Source organism: Boeremia exigua (genome assembly GCF_020726555.1).
Source record: "Boeremia exigua strain MPI-SDFR-AT-0100 chromosome Unknown C7974scaffold_13, whole genome shotgun sequence".
Lineage (NCBI taxonomy): Eukaryota > Fungi > Ascomycota > Dothideomycetes > Pleosporales > Didymellaceae > Boeremia > Boeremia exigua.
The window spans coordinates 158,907-181,217 of record NW_025763530.1 but is presented as its reverse complement, the minus strand read 5'-3'; the positions used below and the strand labels follow the sequence as shown (position 1 = coordinate 181,217).

General features: G+C 51.9%; 10 protein-coding genes across 10 annotated transcripts; 4 read left to right on the top strand and 6 right to left on the bottom strand.

Annotated features, from left to right (window-relative positions):
- Positions 1 to 159: 159 nt before the first annotated feature.
- C7974DRAFT_66326 (NAD dependent epimerase/dehydratase family protein) lies at positions 160 to 1,361 on the bottom strand. Its single transcript, XM_046147033.1, has one exon. The coding sequence runs from the start codon at positions 1,326 to 1,328 to the stop codon at positions 318 to 320; it is 1,011 nt and encodes a 336-aa protein (XP_045991971.1). The 5' UTR covers positions 1,329 to 1,361; the 3' UTR covers positions 160 to 317.
- Positions 1,362 to 3,209: 1,848 nt separating this feature from the next.
- C7974DRAFT_443767 (alpha-galactosidase A precursor) lies at positions 3,210 to 4,043 on the top strand (the record flags this gene model as incomplete). The annotated part of the gene is made up of 1 exon (XM_046145469.1): positions 3,210 to 4,043. The coding sequence occupies one exon, from the start codon at positions 3,210 to 3,212 to the stop codon at positions 4,041 to 4,043; it is 834 nt and encodes a 277-aa protein (XP_045991970.1).
- Positions 4,044 to 4,137: 94 nt separating this feature from the next.
- On the bottom strand, positions 4,138 to 5,563 carry C7974DRAFT_66315 (acyl-CoA thioesterase-like protein). Its single transcript, XM_046147032.1, has 2 exons — positions 5,170 to 5,563; positions 4,138 to 5,117 (listed from the first exon to the last, which is right to left on the bottom strand). Exons 1-2 carry the CDS (start codon positions 5,377 to 5,379, stop codon positions 4,191 to 4,193), a joined length of 1,137 nt encoding a protein of 378 aa, XP_045991969.1. The 5' UTR covers positions 5,380 to 5,563; the 3' UTR covers positions 4,138 to 4,190.
- A 185-nt stretch (positions 5,564 to 5,748) lies between these two features.
- C7974DRAFT_320828 (amino acid/polyamine transporter I) lies at positions 5,749 to 7,461 on the top strand (the record flags this gene model as incomplete). The annotated part of the gene is made up of 4 exons (XM_046138771.1): positions 5,749 to 6,564; positions 6,616 to 6,777; positions 6,834 to 7,081; positions 7,131 to 7,461. The coding sequence occupies 4 exons, from the start codon at positions 5,749 to 5,751 to the stop codon at positions 7,459 to 7,461; spliced, it is 1,557 nt and encodes a 518-aa protein (XP_045991968.1).
- Positions 7,462 to 7,627: 166 nt separating this feature from the next.
- C7974DRAFT_66309 (S-adenosyl-L-methionine-dependent methyltransferase) lies at positions 7,628 to 8,854 on the top strand. The gene has a single exon (XM_046147031.1). It carries the CDS (start codon positions 7,803 to 7,805, stop codon positions 8,697 to 8,699), a length of 897 nt encoding a protein of 298 aa, XP_045991967.1. The 5' UTR covers positions 7,628 to 7,802; the 3' UTR covers positions 8,700 to 8,854.
- Positions 8,855 to 10,070: 1,216 nt separating this feature from the next.
- C7974DRAFT_66228 (uncharacterized protein) lies at positions 10,071 to 11,300 on the bottom strand. Its single transcript, XM_046147029.1, has 2 exons — positions 10,293 to 11,300; positions 10,071 to 10,221 (listed from the first exon to the last, which is right to left on the bottom strand). Exons 1-2 carry the CDS (start codon positions 11,102 to 11,104, stop codon positions 10,149 to 10,151), a joined length of 885 nt encoding a protein of 294 aa, XP_045991966.1. The 5' UTR covers positions 11,105 to 11,300; the 3' UTR covers positions 10,071 to 10,148.
- Positions 11,301 to 12,601: 1,301 nt separating this feature from the next.
- C7974DRAFT_66225 (ankyrin repeat-containing domain protein) lies at positions 12,602 to 13,681 on the bottom strand. Its single transcript, XM_046147028.1, has one exon. The coding sequence runs from the start codon at positions 13,392 to 13,394 to the stop codon at positions 12,714 to 12,716; it is 681 nt and encodes a 226-aa protein (XP_045991965.1). The 5' UTR covers positions 13,395 to 13,681; the 3' UTR covers positions 12,602 to 12,713.
- On the bottom strand, positions 13,616 to 17,312 carry C7974DRAFT_66245 (uncharacterized protein). The gene is made up of 2 exons (XM_046147030.1): positions 15,517 to 17,312; positions 13,616 to 15,467 (listed from the first exon to the last, which is right to left on the bottom strand). The coding sequence occupies exons 1-2, from the start codon at positions 17,165 to 17,167 to the stop codon at positions 13,837 to 13,839; spliced, it is 3,282 nt and encodes a 1,093-aa protein (XP_045991964.1). The 5' UTR covers positions 17,168 to 17,312; the 3' UTR covers positions 13,616 to 13,836.
- A 1,042-nt stretch (positions 17,313 to 18,354) lies between these two features.
- On the top strand, positions 18,355 to 19,815 carry C7974DRAFT_66147 (uncharacterized protein). Its single transcript, XM_046147026.1, has one exon. It carries the CDS (start codon positions 18,454 to 18,456, stop codon positions 19,711 to 19,713), a length of 1,260 nt encoding a protein of 419 aa, XP_045991963.1. The 5' UTR covers positions 18,355 to 18,453; the 3' UTR covers positions 19,714 to 19,815.
- Positions 19,816 to 20,968: 1,153 nt separating this feature from the next.
- On the bottom strand, positions 20,969 to 22,211 carry C7974DRAFT_380294 (heterokaryon incompatibility protein-domain-containing protein; the record flags this gene model as incomplete). The annotated part of the gene is made up of 2 exons (XM_046140512.1): positions 20,969 to 20,972; positions 21,211 to 22,211. The coding sequence occupies 2 exons, from the start codon at positions 22,209 to 22,211 to the stop codon at positions 20,969 to 20,971; spliced, it is 1,005 nt and encodes a 334-aa protein (XP_045991962.1).
- Positions 22,212 to 22,311: the final 100 nt, after the last annotated feature.

Here is a 22,311-nt window from a genome sequence, read left to right as displayed (position 1 = left end):
AGTTAATGAGGATTTGGAACTATCAGAGTTAGTCGTGATACCTTTTTGGCTTGCTTGCCGCAGTGGCCGGAACTGAGGCCTGACAATCAACTCACTCTGATAGTGAGTTCTTGGCCGGAACAGTATATATTGCCTAAGTCACATAAGATGGAACCTGACACATGAGTAGCGCAGGTCTAGAACACCAACACCATGACGAATATCGCGATAGGCGTTACATAGACTAGTATTGCTTATAATAATTAGCCTCCTCTGTTAGATCTTATCCTGGACCTTGTCTCCCTTCTAATTTCTAGACTCTAGATTTAAAAGTCGTCTCAGCGAGCGGTATAAACCCCAGTCGAGACTGCATGGTAGCCCTTTTTACCAACTTCGAAAGTAAGCTTGCTGCGCCACTCCTCTCCCTTGGCAAGTCGTTCCACAGCGTGCTGAATAGTGTACACTGGTTGCCACCCGAGTTCTCGCACCGCCTTCCCAGAATCATAAACACGATCCAGGCGGGGCAGGAATTTCCACTCGTGCTTGGAAAATGCCTCCTGAATACCTGGAATGGAATCACGGTACACCCCCCCTGCATCCGAGTCCAACCTCCGCAACGTGTCGGCGTCGTTCGGAAACGGCGGTGGCGCGCTGATAATATACTTGCCCCAGCCGATGTCCCTAGCTCGCTTCATGCCGTGAACGCAGGCCGAAACGACATCGGCAATGTCGGTGCGCCGGTAAGCAAGCTCAAGGCACTTGAGATTCTCGTCTCCCAGGGCAGCGCGACGGTCCTCATCGTCATCGGCTTCGGGGAAGAAACGGCTAGTCCGCAGCACCAGGACAGGCAGACTGGTCTGCATGTTTGTCAGTCGGCACATGTCCTCGGCTGCAGCCTTGGTCACGCCGTAGATGTTCTTGGGTATTGGCGTGACGGTCTCGTCAATCCAGACCGCCGGACTGCCGGGCTTGGGGCTCAGAGCCTGCCCAAAAACAGAAGTGGTTGAAACAAAGATGAAGGAATCGATGCGATCAGACTGCAAACCCGCAGCTGTCTCGAGTAGAATCAGCGTGCCGGTGATGTTGACGTCCACGAAGTCGGACTTTGAGTGCGAGTCAACGTGAGGCTTGTGTAGTGTTGCCGCGTGCAGAATGTGCCGGATGTTAGGATAGGCGGCGAACAGCGATTCTACAAAGGTACGGTTTGAGATGGAGCCCACAAGGGTTGTCGTCGGGGAGTCGAGTGTGTCGATGCCGATGGGAGTGTAGCCATACGAAGGGAGCGAGAGCATGAGCGCGCAGCCGAGGTGTCCGGCGGCGCCGGTAACGAGAACATCGGCATTCCCCATACTCGTGCTTTGTGTTTGAAAATGAAATCCTTATGGGAGGACGAATATAGCTGGGAAGTCTCCAGTCATAGAACCAAACTTTGCAAGCGCAGTCCCTAGCGGCACTAAGACTACGAAGTACTGCGAGGGCTGTAGCGTGCTGCGGAGTCTAGTCCGCCAACCGTTCAGGGCTGCGTTCTTGTAATTTCAATGCAGAGAAAGTGCAGAACATCCTCTCGAGCCAACGGTCGTTCATCAACCACAAAGCCATGCCAACCGCCTCCTCTTCAAAGTCTTCCTCCACGCAAAAAGGGGAAAGAAATGCAGCAAGCGTTGAGAGGCAGCCGAAAATTTGGACGCTTTATGCAGTTTTAGACCATGTCCCCATTCTGCAGGCCGGACTTGCGGTTATCGTAGATGTTGCTGCGCTTTACTTCACCACGCTGCCTGTTTCGGGATAAGCCCCTTGGTATGGCGCCCCATGTATACCACCGACCACCACCGTCCAGGTACAAAAGAAACAAACAATGACCCCGGATCGCTTGAATAGGGCTGAGCAAACAGGAAGCCTTGCTGTCACCTGTTCTGCCACCCCAAAGATTCCTGAAGTGCCCGTTTACGGTATCGCGCAGACTGAATAAAACCAGGGCTGGACCAATTAGAGGCGTACCCTTATCCGATCGTGCGGTAGTACTTTAATGATTAGAGCATTCAGTAATACTCATATATCGCACTTTCGCAAAATGCGCATTGCCTACGTAACCTACAGGTGACTGTGAGTAGACGATATTCCACCCCACGGCTGCGAACACTGTTTCCGTAGTCGGAGGGAGATCTTAATTATTATTTGCTGCTTTTTTGCTGTAGTGTAGGGAGGAGAGATAATGCATGAAATGGGTACTGTTATACTTATCATTTTGACAAGCAGAAATGAGCATACACACGTCTTTAATAGAAAGGCTAGACTCCAACCACTCTTGGATTTACGACTCCCTGTGTTTAAAACAACAAGGAGTAACAAGCAAGTCGCCAGATTGTCAATGCTGTGGTTTGGCTGAGAGCGTGCGGGGCTATATCACATCGTGCCATTGTTCGTCCGGTATGTACTTGGTTGGGTTCCATCCTTCCAGGTAACTCGTATTCAGTCATGGCAGAATCGAATATGCGGCTTTGCTTAGTGTGGGTTTCTGCTATGAATGCATGGAGAAGCAGACATGTTTGCGATTGGACTGTAACCTTTGCACCACTCGACTACCGTGAGAAATCTCAGCTTACTTATCTATAAAGACTTCTCTTCCTGTTCCTCTGTGGCGGCAACAATCGCAGTGCTCAAACAGATGTAATGAAATCTCTGAATCAGACCTCAATTGTTCACAGTGATTGCAGTGCGACGCTAGAGATTGTGTCAATTGACAAGCTGAAAGAGGAAAGAGTCTGGCCACCTCTGAGCATGGTCTTGGACTTTCTACTCCTCGCAAATTGTGAGTCGGACGATCGCACATTGCAAATGCTGTACTAATTTACGTTGTGATGGAGAGTGGTAAAAGGAAGCGGGCAAAGCTTGATTGGCTCATATCCTGGAGACCTTAGTATGGGCTCTAGAATGAGAGAATAAAGCACCTGCGTAGAATAGGTTGGATTGGAGTGTAGTTGGTTCTGAGATGTACTGTCCTCACTTCGTTGACCGCGATGAATAAGGATGTCAACAAACAAGTCAAACAAAATTTGAGAGGTAGATATTGATATTGTTTGCTTGACTAAACAGGCGCACTAAGCTCTTGTTTCTCTGATCTAATTGGCTGCTACGAGAATGATTTGACGTAGGCAGCAAACGCTGTTGAAATCGACAGTTTTCCCACCGCATACCCTGGCGCCATCCAACCTTCACCAACAACAACAACTATGACAAAAGTCCACGCGATCAAACTTCTTCAGGCCAGTGCTGATCCTGATGATATCAGCGAGCTTCGTCTTCTCGTAGACCACCAGCACATCAAATATGTCACAGTCGACCCTTACATCTTCGATTATATGGACCTGATTTTCGAGCCCACCTTGATCGAAATCCTGCGTCCTCTTCTACCAACTGGAGATTGGAACAATGCCCGCATTTTCCAAGCAACTTCTTCAGGAAAATCCACTAGTGGAAACGCCGAGGTAGCCGAAGTACAGGTTGAGACATCAATACAAGTGCAACCCGGGATCCTTCGGATATGGCATTCACTTTCGATCGACTATCTCGAGTTGGAAGTTGGCAGCCGTCTTCGTAGTAATGTGCGCGAGGCTACATGCTCGAAAATCCCTGGCCAATTCGTTGTCAAGTTTGCCAGATTCCATTACGAGATCGCACAACTAGAACACGAGACAACCGCATACAAATGGATCAACGGGCACAACATTGGACCAGAATTTCTCGGGCATGTAACTGAACATGGACGAGTGATTGGATTCGCCATGAGCAAGATTGAAGAAGCTCGACACGCGACACCGGCCGATCTAGATATCTGCCGACAAGCTTTACGCAGGCTGCATACACTTGGAATCAAGCATGGGGATACGAATAAGCATAACTTTCTCATACACCCACAGGGTGTCACGATGATTGATCTGGATTTTGCGGAGCAGAACGCTACGGAAGCAGAGCTAAACGAAGAGCTCTTTGGGCTAGAGCAGCAGCTGGCAGATACCTCAGGGAAAGGTGGTATTGTTGAGCTTATCGACAGCACGAATTGCTAAGGCAGTCTGGGATTGGCACTGGCTAGGCTAAGAATGTAGATGGCGTCTTGACACCTGTGAACTTCAGCATCAAGCAATATGTGTGCTACAACATTCCAGGATTGTGGATTGTCTCATTTCGAGCATAGATAGCTCTCGTTTAGATATTCAGAGCTTTGCGTTCACCTTTGGCTTCTGGCCCCCAAACCGAATCAACCCATCTTGAAACGTCGTGGCAATGTGTACCCCCTTCTCATAATCCCACAGCCGGCTCGTGTGCAGTCCCCGCCCACCTGCGGCCCGCGTCATCCATGCTTCCTGCACGAACCACTTCCGCCCATCTGCATCTCTGTCTTTCTCTTCATACCCATCCAGCGCGCACAGCGCCAACTTCTCGTCTCCCCACAGCGTGCGATCGGCATCAGGATGGTCGATCCGCGGCTCCGGCGGCATCACTAGATCCTCGACACCAACATGGAAGATAACACTATGCGACAGCGACGCCATACGCGTAAAATCTCTCCCGCGGTCAAGGTGGTTTGGCACAATGAACAGCGAGTTGCGATCCGAGGCATACAGGTGTGCGCACGCATGCAGATTCGCGGCGCACGTTACATTCACTTCACCTGGTTTCGGTGGAGACGGCGCGGTCGCGAGAGGCAGACTGCCGCGCAGCGTGTAAAATGTGAGTTGGCGCCGGTCCAGAGGGGTGCGTGGCGCGTTGTACGGCTGCATGTCAGCCTTGCGCAAATGTAGGCCTGCGATGGGGTTGAAGTGATCAGGGTGCGCGGGGAGATAGGTGTTGCGGAAGACCTCTGAGTCGTTGCTTGGAGCTGCGGGGTGCAGCATGGGCTCGTGATATTTTCCGGCCAGCGCGGCGTGGTAGGTTTGCTGGAGGGAGAGGGGTGATTGAATGGAGACTGGTGAGGCTTCGGAGCGCTTGAAGGAACATGTGCACGTGAACATTGTCTGGCCAGCGTTTTGGACGACGGTTACGGAGCGTGTGCAGTAATTGTAGCCGTCTCTTATTTTGTCGACTTTGTAGATGTAGTGTTCATTTGGCTTGCCGCCTAGGATGAACCAGCCCGTGATGTTCTTGGTTGGTATTGTCAGCATTTGCAAGTAGGATATCATTGGAGAGATGTACGTGGATCAGCAGCCCTTCAGCGACTGTCTGTGCAGCTGCCCATGCTGCTTGCGCGAACACATGGCCGCCGTACGTGCCGTTTTCTCCTCCAGTAGGCGAGTACGCTTTCGTGATCGACCGGAACGTCAACGCGTCAATCGTCTCGAGTTCAAGGACCTTATCGAAAGGAAGAACGGTCTTTTCGGGCGTGAAATATGGTCGGACCACCATCTTGTCTGAGATGTGGAAACGGGATGTTACATGCTACATGTCGAAGTTGATGCTCGAAGTTGAGGCTCTGCGAATGGACCTCGGAACTTGACAAGCGTGAACGCGGGGTTCCGCGTCTTCGGGATAACAGCCTTGCCCTCACCCACACATCGAGCAGCGCAACTACATCAAGCGTTGCAGCTTCAATGCCGAGCATGCCTTATCATCATGTCTCGATGAGGTTCATGAAGAAAAAGTGGAGCACCACTGCCATGCACTGATACGTACATACGATCACGCTAGCACGCAATCCCAGTCGCCGATTCGTCAGCGATTGTGATTCATCCCAGCCTCGTCTCTATCACGTTTCTCCCACCATCACAACACACCATGGCTTCATCAGAAACAACCCCGCTGCTTCAGCAGACAGACACAAATAATACCCCTCAGGATGAAAACGAGGCCGCAGAACCCCGTGGGACCTTCGCCCGCAACCTCAGCGCCCTGGATGGTTTCGCCCTACTAATCAGCATTGTAATCGGCTCGGGTGTCTTCTCCTCACCCGGCCCCATTGACGCCAATGTGCCCTCCCCAGGTGCCGGACTTCTCATATGGCTACTCGGCGGAATTCTAGCCTGGACAGGTGCGCTCAGCATGGCTGAGCTGGGCACCGCGATCCCTGGCGAAGGCGGCATCCAGCCCTACCTGACGCACATCTTCGGCGAATTCTGGGGCTACATGGCGGCATGGAGCTGGGTTGTTGCGACTATGCCGGCGACGCTGGCGATTTTGTGCATTGTATTTGTTGAGAGCGTGTACTCGAGTCTCGGGGTGAACAATCCTGCACCGCCGATGACGCATAAGTTGTTGAGTGTGCTGGTGTTGGCGATTGTCACGGGGCTGAACTCTATCAGTACGAAGACAAGTACGAGGCTATCCGGCTTTTTCGTCGCGATTAAGTTCTTGACAATCTTCCTACTTATTGTTGCGGGTTTGGTTGTCGTTATCAAGTACAGTCTGACGGGTAACGATGTGGGTGGCGTTGATTGGAGAAGGGAACATTGGTTTGCGCCCAGGCGAGACACACCGTATCCTGATGGCACACCTGGCCATTTTGATTGGAGTAAGGTGTCGACCTGGGAGTCGCTCGGTTTCTACAGTGCAGCTTTGTATGGAGCGCTATGGGCGTACTCTGGATGGGACAAGGTAAGCTTGCTGATTAAGTCGATGCAAGAACTGTAACTTACAACCACTTAGGCGAACTATGTTGCTGCTGAACTGCGTAATCCCAGCAAGCAGTTGCCGTTGTCCATCAACACAGCCATTCCCACTATTATCTTGTGCTACGTGTCTGCGAACGCGGTGTACTATATCCTATTGCCCTGGAAGCTAGTATCCACCACGGATGCTGCTGCAGTGGTAAGTTACGCTCCCTTCTCGATTCGCCTTGACAAAATACTAATCTTCATGCGAAGACCGCAGTCAAGCATCTCCTAGGCACGGGAGGGGCCTATACCGCTACAGTTCTCATCTGTCTTGTCATTGCAGGCTCAGCACTAGGAAATTCCTTTGTCGTAGGCCGCATGACCGTAGCAGCAGCGAATAAGACCTGGTTCCCATCCGTGTTTGGTACTCTTGGTCAAATTGGCACGTACAAAGTCACCAAGAGCGTCGAAGCAGAGGATAGCGCCGAAGAAGCCATGGACAAGGGAGAGTCACCGATGTACGTCTGTGCTTCTTTGGCTCCACAATGACATACTGATCTTCCACAGCAACGCTCTCGTCCTCAATTTCCTCATCTCCTCAGTTTACATTCTCCTCGGCAACATGCGGATTCTGCTCACTCTCAATGGACTCGCTGAGTACGCGTTCTTCTTCCTCACCGTCTTGGGCGCTATCATTCTTCGCTTCCGCGAGCCGGAGCTGGACAGGCCTGTGAAACCGTTCATTCTAATCCCAATCTTGTTCGCTCTGATTAGCGGCTTCGTTGTCATCAGAGGTGCGGTGTTTGCGCCTGTGCAAGCGGCGATTTTGATTGGCATCTGGATCCTTGGTGCGGTATTCTACTTTGTGAGGCGAAGGGTGCTCAACCAAGCGAGCTAAGATCTCGTTTGCAGGTCCATCGTTGGTCGATAGCGGAGTGGTAAGAAGATGGGTTGCAAAGCTGTAGTAGTCATCAGTAACCTTGAATACAGATGATGTTTCGTTCGAACTTGCGGCTTCGGTCTTCTCTTTCGCTATCTCTGTTCGCTGATTGGGTAGCCTTAGCGAAATGGTCATAAGCGCCGGGTCACTAAGCACTCAAGTGTCGTTGACAAGCGAGCTGAACCTCAGCTCTTTGTCACAGTGTCCAGACTCCGACCAGCGACCCATCAGATATTTAGCTGCACCAGCACACCAACCAAATATGTTGCCACGTACCACCAAGCAACACGACAAACACAATGGGCGACTCATCAACACCAACTAAGCACATCTTCGATAATGGCGCCACCGCCTACGAAGCCTCCACCGGCGGCTGCACACGTGACCTAGCACGACACATGCTCACGCTCAGCCCAACCATTCTTCCCGGCTCCGTGATCCACGATAATGCATGCGGCACCGCCGTCGTTGCGCAAGAGATCGTCGCGCGCAACGTGCTTTCCCAATCGCCTCCGGACCCCGCCTACACCCTGACCATCCACTGCACCGACAAGTCTGCCAACATGATTGAACTAGCCCGGTCCGGCTATAAAGACTGCCAGTCTGCGACAGACATGCAAACCGCGTTTCCGCGCGTCAACGTCGATTTTGCGCTCATGTCTAGCGAGGAGCTGGGTTTTGCGGACGCGCACTTCTCGCACGCGTTTTCTAATTGCGGGATTTTGTGGTTTGACGACGCAGCCGCGGGTGCGCGTGAGATGCTGCGTACGCTGCGGCCGGGTGGTACGGTGATCGCATCGTCGTGGAAGGAGATGCGAATTTTCGATGTTGTGCGCGCGGTGCAGCGGAAGTGTGAGCCCGAGGCGCCGCCGTTCAAGCCGCCGGTGGACGAGAAGTGGTTCACGGCGAGACATTTGGAGAGTGTATTGAGAGAGGCAGGATTCGAGGATGTTGACGTTGTGGAGCGGACGGTGCATTTTGCGGGGCGGGATGTTAGGGAGTTGTGTGGGCATCTGATGGGGTTGTTGAAACAGTTGAAGAAGGAGTGGGCAGATGGGCAAGAGGAGAGGTTCAGAGTACAGTTAGAAGCCGAGGCTGAGACGGCTGTGGAGACGTTTGAGAGACCGCGCATGGAAGGAGGAGTAGAGAAATTGGTGGGCATTCCGATGGTGGGATTGATTGGTGTTGCAAGGTAGTAACGTTAAGAGCATGTTCCTAAGCATACTGGATCTGGTTCATCATACCGAGATTGATTTCTTATGCGAAAAGGACTCTAACTAAAAGATGCATCAGTAAGTAACACCATGCTATACATAGATATTGCACTATCAATTGTATGGCACTGTTGCACCTTACTTCTTCACCTTACCTCGCACAACATCTCACCTCGCGTGATGCCTCTCAACAGCATCGACACCTCACTTCCTAGTATACAGTCTCCCAACTACCTATGAGACCATACTCTATAACGATACGCGATCTTCAACGCCATGCAACGACTGACCTCGCATGGCATGTGGCTCAGTGTCGCGTTACGCGATGACCACGCGTCACAATCACTACAGTACAAGTACAGTGTTAAAAACACCGCCCAAGTGTAGTTACCTGGTGTGCCGGGTAAAGAGGCCTATTTACCCGTCATACAATGAGACTACCCAAAATTGCAGTGTTTTTTACCTGATATCTAGTTCTATAGTAGGTACCTACGTAGCTATGCTTATAGCCTACTACCCCTCTTAGCTCTATTACCCGTCTTCTTGTCGTCATATCTCCCTCCTCTCTCTCCCTCCTCTCTCTCTCTCCTCTCTCTCTCTCTCCTCTCTCTCTCTCCTCTCTCTCTCTCCTCTTCTTGTCGTCATATCTCCCTCCTCACTCTCTCTCCCCGCTCTCTCTCCTCACGCTCTTGCTTTCATAACGCTCGCAAGCTCAAATGAATGGGTATAGAAACGCGCCAGGACATCGCGGTCCATGGAGGCAATAAGGATTAGCAGGAGGTAGCAATGCGATATTTTAATTAAAGACCTGGAAAGACTTATTCAGTCATTCTATGCGCGCAAAACTTGACCAAGCTGCCCTCTGACATGTATTCGAGGGTCTAACACATCCCCAGCTGGTTGACGCGACCGTCATACGGACATGATTCACTCAAGTATCGTTCTGTGTGCACGCATGGGTACTACTACGCGCGTTGCCATGACCTGATCCACGCAAATGCCCGGAGGTGCCTGCGACTGGGGCCATGAGTGGTCTTGGGGCGCCTAGAGGAATCACCGAATGTCTACGGCCGCCAAAGCTTCCGCGACCTGATCCACGTAGAAAACTAGAAGAACCCACGACGGGATCCAGGGAAAGACCAGCTGGACCACCCGCTGAAGAGGCACTGCCTTTTCGTTAGCATGCTGTTCAACTTCGATAATCCCATTACTCACCTAGTTTCCGCAATTTTGCGATCGCCGCCATCGGTAGTATGGCCTGAGCCGTGGTTCTGAGTCACGTGAGAGATAATCGGTCCACCAAGTTTAGGACTATAAGGGCGGCTGGAGCCTATAGAGGAGCTTGCATCGTGCGAGTTTGTGGTAGAGCCGGAAGCTGCCATTGCAATTGTTGAGCTGGGGAATATGCTGCGGCTGTCGTGGCTTCTTAAACTACCTAGCAAGGCTGTTGCCCCCTCTCGTTGAACGTCCCCACGTGCCTGCAGGTGTAGCCCGCGTAAGATTTCTGTGAGTTCGCAGTTAGTACTATGTAGATATGTCGCATGCACACCTGGTAAAACGTGCAGCCAGACTTACCGAGCAGCTTGTACAACGTTGACGCTCTCTGTACCTGTGGACTCTTCGCTGTCGGAAACAACGCCTTTTTCCCGCCAAGAAGGTATCAGACGCGACGCAAACCGTGTGATTGTGTCCACAGTTGATGTTGCTATGGACGGGGTATTTGAAGTAGAAGCTGGGGGGGCTGCGCCGCCGTTGTCTATTACAACACTGTCGTTAGCGGCGTCTGTGGGAAGTGAGTCGGGGATGAGGGCAGTGGCGTCAGTGCAACCCTTGTCAGTTGTGCCTTCAGCGTCCGCAGCCGCTGAATCCCCAGGCGCATGTTCCTCATCCCCAGTCGCACCTTCGGAAGCTTTGGGGTCGGAGAGAAGACCACCAACAGTCTGACCGACAGCCATACCACCCTCGTTGCCATCGAGCGGCATCGCGTTGTTGCCGGCGCACATGCTCTCCAACTCCATAGCCTCTCCTCCACCCGTAATGTTGTGTGGGCTGCCCACGGCCGTCTCAATAGCCTCGTTCGGGCTGCTGACTCGATCTACGAAGAACAAGATTGCATCTGGAATAACGATTTTCTGTAGGTCATCGACCTTCCACTTCCGGCTATCGTCAAATCGCCACCAGACGCCCAATTCATCTTGAGTCAAGGCGTAGTAGTGACCAGTAGTGGTATTGCCGCCAACGTGGCACACAACAGCCCCAATTCGGAATTTATCACCGCCGGGGAATTTGACTTCTCCAATGCCGTAGTTGACGAGATGATACAGCTTGTAGCTGACTCCTTCGACATGCATGAAGCGCTTCATCTGGGGAATGAGCTTGCGCGGCATATCCTAAACCTTGTAGCTCAATTCCTGCTCATCTCTGTCCGTGTGCTCGCACACATCTCTCAGGTTATTCTCAATGGACAAGATCTCCTCCTTGCCAGGGCCAAAGGAGAACATCTCTTCGAGCTTGAGGATTCCAGCAGAGTCAGGAATCTGTAAAGTGACTGGCATGTCTGACTGTTCACCTGCGATACGCTCCTTGCTGCATTTGGTACACCTGGCGTGAGCCTCGAGCTTGAGAGGTGAGAAATTTTTCTCAAGTACTGGGCAGAAGGGTTCAATCAAGAGAAGAAGATACTCTCCGGCGTCCTGTTGAATCTCTTGGTTGCGTGTGAACGTCCTCCAAGCTGGTCTGTCCTTGGCGAGCTTGTCGATATCCTTCCAGAGTTGCCTCAGTCACTTGAGAGAATCTCCATTCCGGCCCTCAAACAGCGCCAAAATGTACCTCTTGAATTTGATCTGTGGGGCATTCAACGTACTGTCATCGGTGCCCTGCAGTGCTGCAACGACATCTCGGTCCTTGGACAGCGCGACTGAAATGGGGTTCTGATAACAAGTGTTGCTGCCGTTAATGTTACCCGTCTCGGAGTATGCGACAATCTTTGCCCTCGCAGCATCTTCGACTGGCTTCTGATTCTGTGCCAGTGCTGTTTCGGGTATGATCGTCCTAGTAGTAGCAGCTTTGGCAGTCGCACCCTTAGCGGGCGCGTCCGGCTTCCAAGGTGCGGAAGTTGTAGCACCGTCCATTGCGCCCCTGTTGTTATCCGCTGCGCCAGTAGGATGTTCGGTGGTCTTCGTCAGAGCCACATTTGGCACGGCTGGCATGGGCGGGGAACCGCGCGTCTTTGGGTCTGGTAACAAGATCAGCGCCATCGCGTGAGTAGCCGGGTAGAAGCTTGTCTTGAACCAACCAGGTCATCATATCTCTGATCTGATCTGCGACGGCCTGTGAAGTTTTGCCGGGCAAGGGATCAAGAGAAGCAAAGTATTTATTGATATCTTCACCGATCATACCTCGGAGCAAACCTATGACATCAGCTGGATCGTGCCGTTCGAGTGTCCATTTCTGGAGATGTCGGTGGCGCCTCGTAGCAGAAAGCAAGTCGATCATGCGATTGGAGCAATCTGGGGGTGCAGGTGCGTCCTAATCCGAGATGAACATGGCGAAATGTTTTGTTGAATTAACGAGCTTACAGGGGAGAGACGCATGGCCGGTATGAGTCTGTTGACTAAGTCCCAGTATGCTCAGTGAGACATGCTGAGTTCTGCAAATTTGCGAACTTGCTCCAGTGTTGCAGTGTCGTCCGCGATTCGAGGCTTTGTCGTCTCAACCAATTTTTTGAATCGACAAAGACCTGCCACTGTCGTTGGGTCATACTGACTCGCATCAGACGGATGTTCTGAGTCGGTCGCCACGGTCACTAGTCTGCGTTGGAGAAGCAGATAAGGAGGTCGGTCTTTATGTGTGGAATGTTTGCGCTGAAGACGCTAGGCGAGTGTTTGCGTTGAGAAGTCTGTTGTTGAGACCAACTTCGCACCTCTTCAACAGACTGGAAAGATCCTGTCGGTTTTCTCTGATAGCCGCTTTGATAAGCCGCGACTCTCGCTGTTTTTAGTACGTCATGTGATGTCTGAGTAAGAGCAAGCACATGTCCAGCCGATTCAGGTCGATCGCTAAGTCAAGTGGCGTTCTCATGGACCATTGAGAGATTTTCTGAGCCAGTAGCAACTCAAGTATGCTGTAATCACCACGCCAAACTGCAATATGGAGAAGACACCAAGATTTCGCAATGAAGGTGCGGAGAGCGAAATCTCGAGACGCCCTCCAGTCCCCTCCCACAACTGTTGTTGTGGGTAGTTTGGGCCATTGACTTAGATCGTATGGCTTATGTATGTCCGCTATAGCTCCAGCGTCCAGGAGCAACCGTACCGCACACTCGCTTCCATAGTAAACCGCCTCCATAAGTGGGGTGACTCCGATATCGTCGGCAAAATTTGGGTCAGCACCAGCTTCGAGAAGGCGTTGGATGGAGTCATTCGTTCCACTTCCAATAGCAAGGTGAAGAGCTGTCATTCCGCCGCTTGGCTCCGGTATTGTCTCAGATCTGCGACTCAGTGGTCTGAGAAGGGAACGCGACTCCACGCCTTTAGACTTCTCCGTTGCCGGTTTGGAATCTGCAGCGAGACTTGGGCTTGATATCTCAGGATATACCTCTTGCCGATGAATGGAGAATGTACAGATCTCGTCTGGCATACCTAGTGCCCTGCTGGTTGTTTGCTGCTGGTCTGACATCGAGCTCAGGACAGGAAATACACTTTGCGACCTAGGCCGTCGACACGCAAGCTAGATAGAAACAGGAATGAAAGTGTACAGAGCTCAGCAGCGCGCACGAGGTTGCCTTATGTTCAGCCGTACTTCTGCGGCTGAGACTTTCAGCTTGCGTAACCAATCATCGCTTCCCTCGCCTTCTTTTGCCAAGTCTACGATTACGAGTCGCAGCCACGAAATTAACTGACGGTGATGTGTACCGCAATCGTGGGGTGAAGAAGACATGTTGTGAGTTCCATCGGACGTGACGTTATTAACGCCCGTTGATAACGGTTTGGTGATAGAATGAAACCTTTGACGTAGAATGCAGGCAGCGACTTTGACCCACAGGTACTAAACCGTTATACAGAATGAGCAAGTAGTACCCCTGTCCCTTTCACAGACGCAGTGTATCGCGCATTCCTGATCAAACCACTGCAAAGCGCCGAACTTCTAGCTCCCGCCCAACATGTCGAGCAATTTGCCAAGTCAGCCCATCCCAGAGGCACAAACCGACGCGTCTCCAATATCCAGGCTGTATATCATCTGGCACCAAACACATGCCGACCGTCATCTTCGATACTTCGTCTTCGGCGACGATAACACACTCAACGTCTCGAGGCAGTACGAGATCGCGGTCTAGCATCCAGCGCGCGGGCGCGAGATTCAGCTTTGCTGGGTGTCCGCGTTTCCAAGAGATCTCTCGTAGATCGTTGGAGACGAGATGATAGGCGAATGTTGGTGCCGCAAGGGTCAGTTCACCGCCGACGCTGGTGCCGCTGATATGTCGTCCTGTTATCGCGCACTTCAGATCTGGGACAGGTGCGAGGTCGTTGAGGCGCCGTGGAATTGGGTTACGGTCGATTCGCATTGACTGGTGGTGTAGCACTGCTCCATTTACGCTGAGCCAGGACCATGTTGGGGCGGGAAACACTGCGTCTAGGTCGTGTTTGTCGTAAGTGGAGTCCGAAGCCCACCATATGAGTTGCTTCCAAAGATCTTGATGCCACATTCCTGCCACAGACGAGGTTCCTAGCGCGCCTTCGACAGCGGTGATAACTCCTTGAAGTGCAATTAGCTTGTCGCTTGATTTGGTCAGAGAACGTGCTGAGTAGTTCTGGACGACATGTATCCATACATCTGCCAGTGATCTAGCGAGTGTGTCGGAGTCGCTGTTGCCCGCGATTGTTCGACGTAGAACCCTAAAAGCCCAGGTCTCACTAGGATTGGGGTCGTTCAACAGTGATGCCGCTAATGGCGATGTTTCAGAGGCTGATTGGCTGATACAATCCCAGTACACCTGCAGCTGACCATAGTACAGAATGCGAGGCGACAGTAGCTGTTCCTGGAGAATCCAGCCCCTGGTATCTAGCACTCCCCTAGGTCGGTTGCCACGCTGCTTGTTTTGCGCAGCCGGGAAGATGTACAGTTCTTGATCAGTTTTATCGGCGATTCTGACCAAATGCTCTAAATTCTCGTCGGCGAAGTGCTCGAGCTGGCGGAAATGAAATGGACTTAAATGTTGTATATCGCGGTTTCGAAACATGCCTTGACCCGCAGTTTCACCAGCTGCACATTCTGCCGCAATGGTAACGACTGAATTTCGATACACGTGGCTCATTTCGGAGGCTTCGTGTAACCAGTCCTCGACTGAGTCTTGGATGATACACAACACATCGACCCACAAGAATCGATGTCCTAAGCTTCGCACAGCTTTGATAGCGTCACGCAGGGTTGGTGACAACTGGTCCGCAGAGAAGGACGCTCGTCTTTGTGCAAGATTCCCATCAATCGTTTTTGATGCTTCATCTTGACCCCACCGATGACTCAGAGCAACGTATGCCTTTGGAGTTGACATTCTCTCAACGATGCGAATTTTGTGATCACTGAGGATCTCCACCAGCCTCGTTGGTATGTATGCACAGTTCTCTGTTTTGCATAGTTTGTGGCTATTAGCGCAGTTCAGTAGCCAGTGTACAGATGTTGCGGTAGCTGCTGGAGATCCGGTGTTGCGATGATCGAGGTAGGATGTCTTCGCTAATAGGTCATGCCACGAAGCTGCAGCTGTTAGCGAACTCAATCGCAAACGACATACTTGCCCATCTACCTGTCACGTATGCTAAAGTGTGGTGTAACCTCGATTTGGAAACAATCGATATCAATTGCCAGTCCTGGGTCTCACGGACATGTCTGATGAACAGCGACATCATGGCGCCGACCGGTATCGTCTTTGGAGTCAAATGATTCCTGTGGTTGTTCAAAAGAAGACAAATATTACAAGTCGCTGTCGTTGTTGAGAATTTTCCAGGTAAGGTTAGTTGATCAGGCTTTGCTCGTGAAGTGTTGACATGCGGGCAACAAGCCTGCGGAAGCCTGCGACAAAGTTTCCACAATTGACCTACGAAGAGGACTGATTCTGGGCCAAGCGAACCCCGAACAAATGATTCTTCGCGGTACTCTGGTTCGTCCCCATCGGTGTACGTCATCGCGTGTGCGTCGGTGGGAATGGGCTTCACACCACGAGCTGTAAGTTGATACGCAACGTTCTGTTCCTGTTCCAAAATGGCTTGTCCGAGTAGCAACGAGGCCGATACGTGACTACTATCAAAGGGTGCTTCCATCTCCAGTAGCTTCGCAGTAATCTCGGATCTCGCAAGTTCGATTGACAAATCGAGTGCAGTTCTACCCGAGGCATCTTCAAAAGCCAAGTCAGCCCCTCGATCAATCAGTAGCTGGACGACATCCCAGGAACCAAACCAGGTGGCAATATGCAGTATTGACCATCCCAGTTCGAAAAAGCGCGGAAAATTCTTGTTTCTGAGTCCTCGCCATTGGCCCCACAGTATTTTCTGCCCTTCGTACGGATCATAGCGACCAACCAGTAAACTCTGAGTTTTGGGATAAAGTTTTGCCCCTGTGTCGAGCAGCAGCTTAACGGCAGCCAAGTGTCCAAAGTACACAGCTTCTAGGAGTGGCGTAATCCCAAGGATGTCCATGGCGTTGACATCAGTGCCAAGCTTGACAAGTTTCTCGCACATTTTGGACGTAACATTCCCGACTGCGATATGGAGCGCCGTGACACCCTGGAAGTCACAGTCTTGTGTGACGTGGCCGGCTCCGATTGACAGCAGTTCTCGATCGTCTAGTGAGACCGCAACGTGATTCAGCGGCGTCACAATGAGAAGTGCTGGAAGCAAATGCGGCTGCTCCTTGACAAGGTCTATCACTTGTCGCGGCACAGCAGAAAATTCCATGCGTCTATCCTGCATCCTTTTTGACAACTGGTCGTAAAACGTATGACCTTTCCATGATAAGTTGAGGTGGGACTTGAGCGACACCAGTGTCTCTGTGAGATGGCAGACAGCCCATTGACAGACAGAGGAATCTGTCGAAATGTCAAAGCTTGAGACAAACTCACGCACTAGCTGAATCCTCAGCACGGCGGAGGAGAACCCTTCCTTGGAATCCGAAACCCAGATCTTGACTTCGAAATGAGCGATAAGACTGCTAAAGCGCAAGCCATGTCTGAGAAGGAGTACTATCATGTCGATATCGCCCAGTTCAACACTCCTAATGAATGGAGTAATTATCGACCTCAGCTCGGGACCTTGCAGCGTGGCGATATCTGTCCCTTCACCTGATGCTTGAGCCGTTCCGCAGATATCCGTGTATGTTCCTTCAATAAAGTCGCTCATATCCTCGCTCCCGAGGATCCGGTGGGCTATGGTCTCGCTTATCTGGTAAGTGCAGATAGTCATGTTAGGATTGGCGCCCCTCTCTAACAAAGTCTTAACGTTATCCAATAGAGCTTTGCGATCAACTATGATTGACGAGCTTGGAGTGTCGGCGAGATAACCATGTTGGATGAAACATCTAGCCAGCAGGTCATTTTCCGGCTCCCTTGGCGTCCCATTCTGGCGCGGGAGCTTCTGACTTGAGCCACTTGATATCGAAGGAATTCCATGTGGACGATTCTGTTTCGAGGCAATTTAGATCGAGCGACTCTGTTTCGGGAGTGACTGGAAAGTAGGCCTCTTCAAGGGTTGGCATGTGTTGTTCAACGCGAGCTCGACTACCAATTCGATCTCGAACCGACTTGTACTTCGTTTTCACGATACTTTTGAGCTTCCCCATGGTGTATCGCCTCCGTTGGCATAGAAATGAGGTACGGGGTGCGGGTCGAAGCAGTGTGCGCCCGCAACCGCTGATAAACAATGCTGTACATTGTGTGAGCAGTTCCAATAACATACACGAGGACGAATCAGAAGCGTACAGTTGTACTAATGGAATCTCGCTCTCTGCGCTTGGCTGTTCGAATGCCGCGACACTAACGTTGAGCGACGGATGTCGCGCGTCTGCTGTGGACCTTTGAAGGTGTCGATGAAGTAGCTACCGTTGGAAAAAACGACATTCATGACTGTAGTCTTTCTCTGGAGTCTGTCTTGTAGCAACGCTCTACAGGAGGAAAGTATGCAGAGCTGAAGCCATCAGGCTGAAGCGGTGCCCGATCTGTCTGACTAAGCATCGCTTATGACTAGGGTACAAGACACGGCTGGCAAAAGAGGAGGCAGACAAATGTCTGTAGCAATGGCCAGGGAATCTCCGGACGCAAAGTGTAGTATAAGATGTACAGATCTTTTGGTGTGACAGCAGGGAGGATTTGCACGTGAGAAAGCGCATTTGCCAAAGCCATCAGAGGGATCGACCTCGGTACCGCATATTAACGTAACCTTTTCGTAACATGGCAAATTCAAACCGGATTCACGTGGAAATGCGGGGACGTTGAGCACCAATGCGGCTCTCGTGGACAAACTGACGTGTGAGGGCCAACCGAACGGTCGCGTTCCTGGCGAAATGCGCTAATTGTCGATCCGTCACCGCGACGTCATTGGAGCTATGGCCATCACCCAAGGGAAGCGTCGATTGCTTTCTCTTAAAAGCTTCAGCTGCTGCCATTAATTCAATTCAGCACGCTTCAGCTTAAAAACTTTCACACTCCTCATCTACCACCCCAATTGTATCCTCTCCACACACGTACTTCATCATGTACTCAAGACAGGCCATCCAGAACGCGCGCTTCGCAGCTCGCTGCGCGAGCCGGCCTGCCGCCCACGTCAAGCCTCAATTCCGCGCACAGAAGCCTCGCTTCCAGTCAACAGAGTCAGTAGCATCTGGCAACTCTGGTGCTGGGTCACACGCTGCCATTGGCGCCCTCAGCGGTGCCGCTGCTGCGGTTACCGTGGGATACATCTTCTACAGACAGTCTGGCGCTCGTGACCTCGTAGCAGCTTCCCAGCAGACCAAGAGCTACATCAACTCTACTACACAGAAGATTAAGGAGAACACACCCGAGCCTAACGAGGCCCTTGAGTGGCTGCGCAACGCCGCTCAGAGTTACGCTGCCTTCATCCCTGGCGCTAAGGGGTACGTCGACTCCGCCTTCAACGACCTCGATGCCGTTCGTGCCAAGCACGGTGACGAGGTAGACTCCATCGTCAAGGAGGCATATGGCGAGCTACGCGATGTGCTCAAAGGAGGCGACATCAGCGTCTTCACTGCTCAACAGGCATGGCAGGTCCTCGTCAAGCATCTCGGCCGCATCGCCGACCTGTCTGGTGATGCTGCCCAGCAGATCATGGATAACCACCCCAAGCTGAAGGAGAAGGTTGGCGGCAACCTAGACACCCTGAAGCAGCTCGGTGACCAGTACGGCCCCGAGGCAAAGAAGGAGGTGGACAGGACATGGCAGCAGATCAGCGACATCATCAAGACTGGCGTCAGCCCCGCCAATATTGAGAAGATCAAGAGTGTCGTTCAGGAGAAGGTCGAGAAGCTCAAGGAGCTCGGTGATAAAGCATGGGACAAAGGCATGGAGCAGGCCAAGCCCTACCTCGAGAAGAATCCCCAAATCAAGAAGCTGGTCGAGGAGAACAAGGATGCCCTCAAGTCCGGAAATGTGCAAGAGCTGTACGAGAAGGTCAAGACAGCCGTCGAGAAGGGCGACACTGGCGATCTGGAGAAGTACGTCAAGGATGCTGCCGGTCAGGCCAAGGACAAGGCGCAGCAGTCTGGTATCGATGTCGATAGCATACAGAAGTATGCTGAGCAGTACATGAACAAGATTCCCGGCGGCGACCAGATCATGCCCAAACTGCAACAGCTGCAGGAGGCGGCGTCGAAGCACGGCGATGAGGCACAGAAGATCTTCAAGGATGCCGTTTCCGAGGTCACACAGGTGCTGAAGAAGCACGGTGACAAGGCACAGAGCCTGGCCAAGGAGGCTAAGGAAGACACCAAGAAATAAGCTCTTCGGCTTCTTTCACTCTTGCCCTACTTTATTTGCATGCGAGGAGTAATGACGACATGATATCATCTGTATAATAATGTAGTGCACAGCGCACAATAAACAATCAGTTCACAACATAACCAAAACGCCATTCATACTCATATCTCCGTGGACAGTTGAACAATACCCACTGTCATCCATTCCTTATATCACCCTGACCTCTTACGACCACCCAGCAATTCCCCAAACCCCCTTCCTCACGCCCTCGACTCCGCTCCAAAACCCACTACTCACACTCCGCCCCAGAAGCACCAGCTGGCTTATATCCTCCTTGACCACAATAATCACCTCTTTGCCATCTCCCTCCTCTGTCTCTCCCCTCTCCTCCTTCGTCTCCTCTTCGACCTCTTCTTCGACCTCAACACCCTCCTCAGCCCCAGTGACAACGCTATCAGTCCTCCGGCGCAGCCGCTTGCGCTCGGCCTGCATATCGAGCGCGAGCAGCAGCGGCGTAGGCTCTAATTCGGTTCTGTTTGGGCTGTCTTGAGCGGGTGCTGGGGTTTTCGAGGGCGTGGATGGGGTGGTTGGGGGCGTGGGGGCGAGCATGCTCAGGAGCGTGGGTTGGCGGGTTGAGTGGGCCATGGTTCCGGGCTGTTCGGTGTACTTTTGGGCTGTGGGGTCTGGGTTTCGGGCGTGAGCGTGGTTGTGGTTGTGGTTTGCTGTGGTTTGCGGTCTGCGGTTGTGGGGGTGGTTTGGACTGGGTTCAACCCAGGAAAGGCGGAGGCTGGTTGGAGCGGGTGCGGGTGAGCCGTGCGAGGTGGGAACTAGTGGGGTTGTGCGTTGGCTTTTGAGGTTCTATGGTCCTTAGGTTCGGAGCGTGGTTGATGCCAGCGCCCGGGTGTTGTGGGTGCTCGTGGTTGAGTAGGGGTACGAGGCTGGAGACTTCAAATACCTGTGGCAAGGTATCGAGCGGCTTCTGCAGATCTCAAGTTGCTAGTCTGTGTTCTCTCCGCTGGGGATGAGGCGAACGTGCGGTGCATGGCGGTGTATATGCATGCTGGTGGGTCGACACGTGTCAAGGTGGGTCAAGGACGCCGAACCGGGTCATAAGTCATTGTAGCAATACGTTCGCTGGATTCACGTTTACTAGACTGGCTGTATTAACGTATATTGTCAGTCCTTTTTGCTCCAGTTTACGCACCAGATGAGTGATGATATTGAGCTCCTTGTCCATCCACTTGTTCCACATTCATCTTTAAGCTTTCGTCTCAAATCATCTACCCATCGGGTAGCAAACTGCATCCAAACCTGACTGGGTTTGCTGGATTTCCATGTCTTGCGTCTAGACATATGGAGATGCTGTGAACCCCATCCTTCATGAGTCTCTGTAGAGGCATTTGTAACGATATACCGTGATCTTCGCTCCGAGTTTGATAGTCTTGTATCAACTTCAACCCCAAGTCGCTAGGGACACTAAAGCACATCGAACGAAGTGAGCCTGTCCACTGCACATACCTGTAGGAGGCTGAAGAGTACGCTGCGTCATCTACTGAGTGCAGCAGTCCGGCCACTAAGATGACCTCGCACAGACAAACGTTGCGGTTCGTGGCCATTAGTACGTGATACGCCAGTTCATCAAGCGGCATGCTGTAGTCGACATGAATACGACTGCCCTCTACGGCCAGTTCCCGAAGAGAGAAAATTCGATCATGGAGGATACTGCATTCAAGTCCTTTCATTACAGCCAGCCACTCCATGATGCTATTGTTCTTCATGATGCGGTTATGAATCCACGCCCAGAGTACGCCGGTTGCTTCGACTCGGCTTGGATTAGGCGCTTGCCTTAGCACAACTTTCTGATATCGCCTCCATTTCATCTCCCACGATTCCGAGGGACGATCCTCGAGATATTCGACAAATCTTGGTAATGCAATCAGGTGATCAGCGACCACTAAAACTGGGTCTCTGGCCAGCAAAACTTCTTGCGCTACCCAGGCTCGGGTCCAGTACTTGTTGTGCAGAATGAATTCCATGTTGCGTTCATCTGCTGAATCTAAGAAACGGCGCTTGCCAGAGTCAGGGACTTTGCCCAGCCACATGACGACTTTACTCGCATTGGAATAGATTTTCCCCATTTGCGCGACCTGATGGTTCTTTTCGTGATTCGAGGTCTGATCGATGCAGACAGCATCTATCCAGAGACAGCTCCTCAAGTGAAGCTTTTCCTTCCGGCCTGGCGCTGGGTATTGAAGTGTCCGCACTGCTTCGAGGAAGTCATGGAGGCTCTGGTTGACACGAAGCCGCTTCCCATTGACAAGGAAGGTGTGCGAAAAATCTGCAGCTCCCCATCGGTAGGACAAACAGTTGTAATGCGCGTCGATGGTTGCGTGCTGCATCGTACTTTGCACCAGACCTTCTGGTGATAATTCAGGGTCTATCGAGATAAGACGGATAGATTGTTGCGTGGTGTCGAGAGCTTCATGCTGGAATATGGGGTATCGCTCAATCGCTTCCATTCTGTGAAATGCTTGAGAGCGACCGTTAGTGCTAAGCAAACTCGACGTCGTTCGGAATAATAGGAACTTGGCTCGTGGCTGCATGTCCACCTGATTCGCA

Coding starts and splice junctions, on each gene's coding strand:
- C7974DRAFT_66326 (XM_046147033.1), bottom strand. CDS start 1,328: ATGGGGAATGCCGATGTTCTCGTTACCGGCGCCGCCGGACACCTCGGC.
- C7974DRAFT_66315 (XM_046147032.1), bottom strand. CDS start 5,379: ATGGTGGTCCGACCATATTTCACGCCCGAAAAGACCGTTCTTCCTTTC. Junction 5,118..5,169: donor CTGAAGGGCTGCTGATCCAC/GTACATCTCTCC, acceptor ATACCAACCAAG/AACATCACGGGCTGGTTCAT.
- C7974DRAFT_66309 (XM_046147031.1), top strand. CDS start 7,803: ATGGGCGACTCATCAACACCAACTAAGCACATCTTCGATAATGGCGCC.
- C7974DRAFT_66228 (XM_046147029.1), bottom strand. CDS start 11,104: ATGCCGCGCAAGCTCATTCCCCAGATGAAGCGCTTCATGCATGTCGAA. Junction 10,222..10,292: donor AACGTTGTACAAGCTGCTCG/GTAAGTCTGGCT, acceptor GCGAACTCACAG/AAATCTTACGCGGGCTACAC.
- C7974DRAFT_66225 (XM_046147028.1), bottom strand. CDS start 13,394: ATGTCAGACCAGCAGCAAACAACCAGCAGGGCACTAGGTATGCCAGAC.
- C7974DRAFT_66245 (XM_046147030.1), bottom strand. CDS start 17,167: ATGACTATCTGCACTTACCAGATAAGCGAGACCATAGCCCACCGGATC. Junction 15,468..15,516: donor CACTTTAGCATACGTGACAG/GTAGATGGGCAA, acceptor TAACAGCTGCAG/CTTCGTGGCATGACCTATTA.
- C7974DRAFT_66147 (XM_046147026.1), top strand. CDS start 18,454: ATGTACTCAAGACAGGCCATCCAGAACGCGCGCTTCGCAGCTCGCTGC.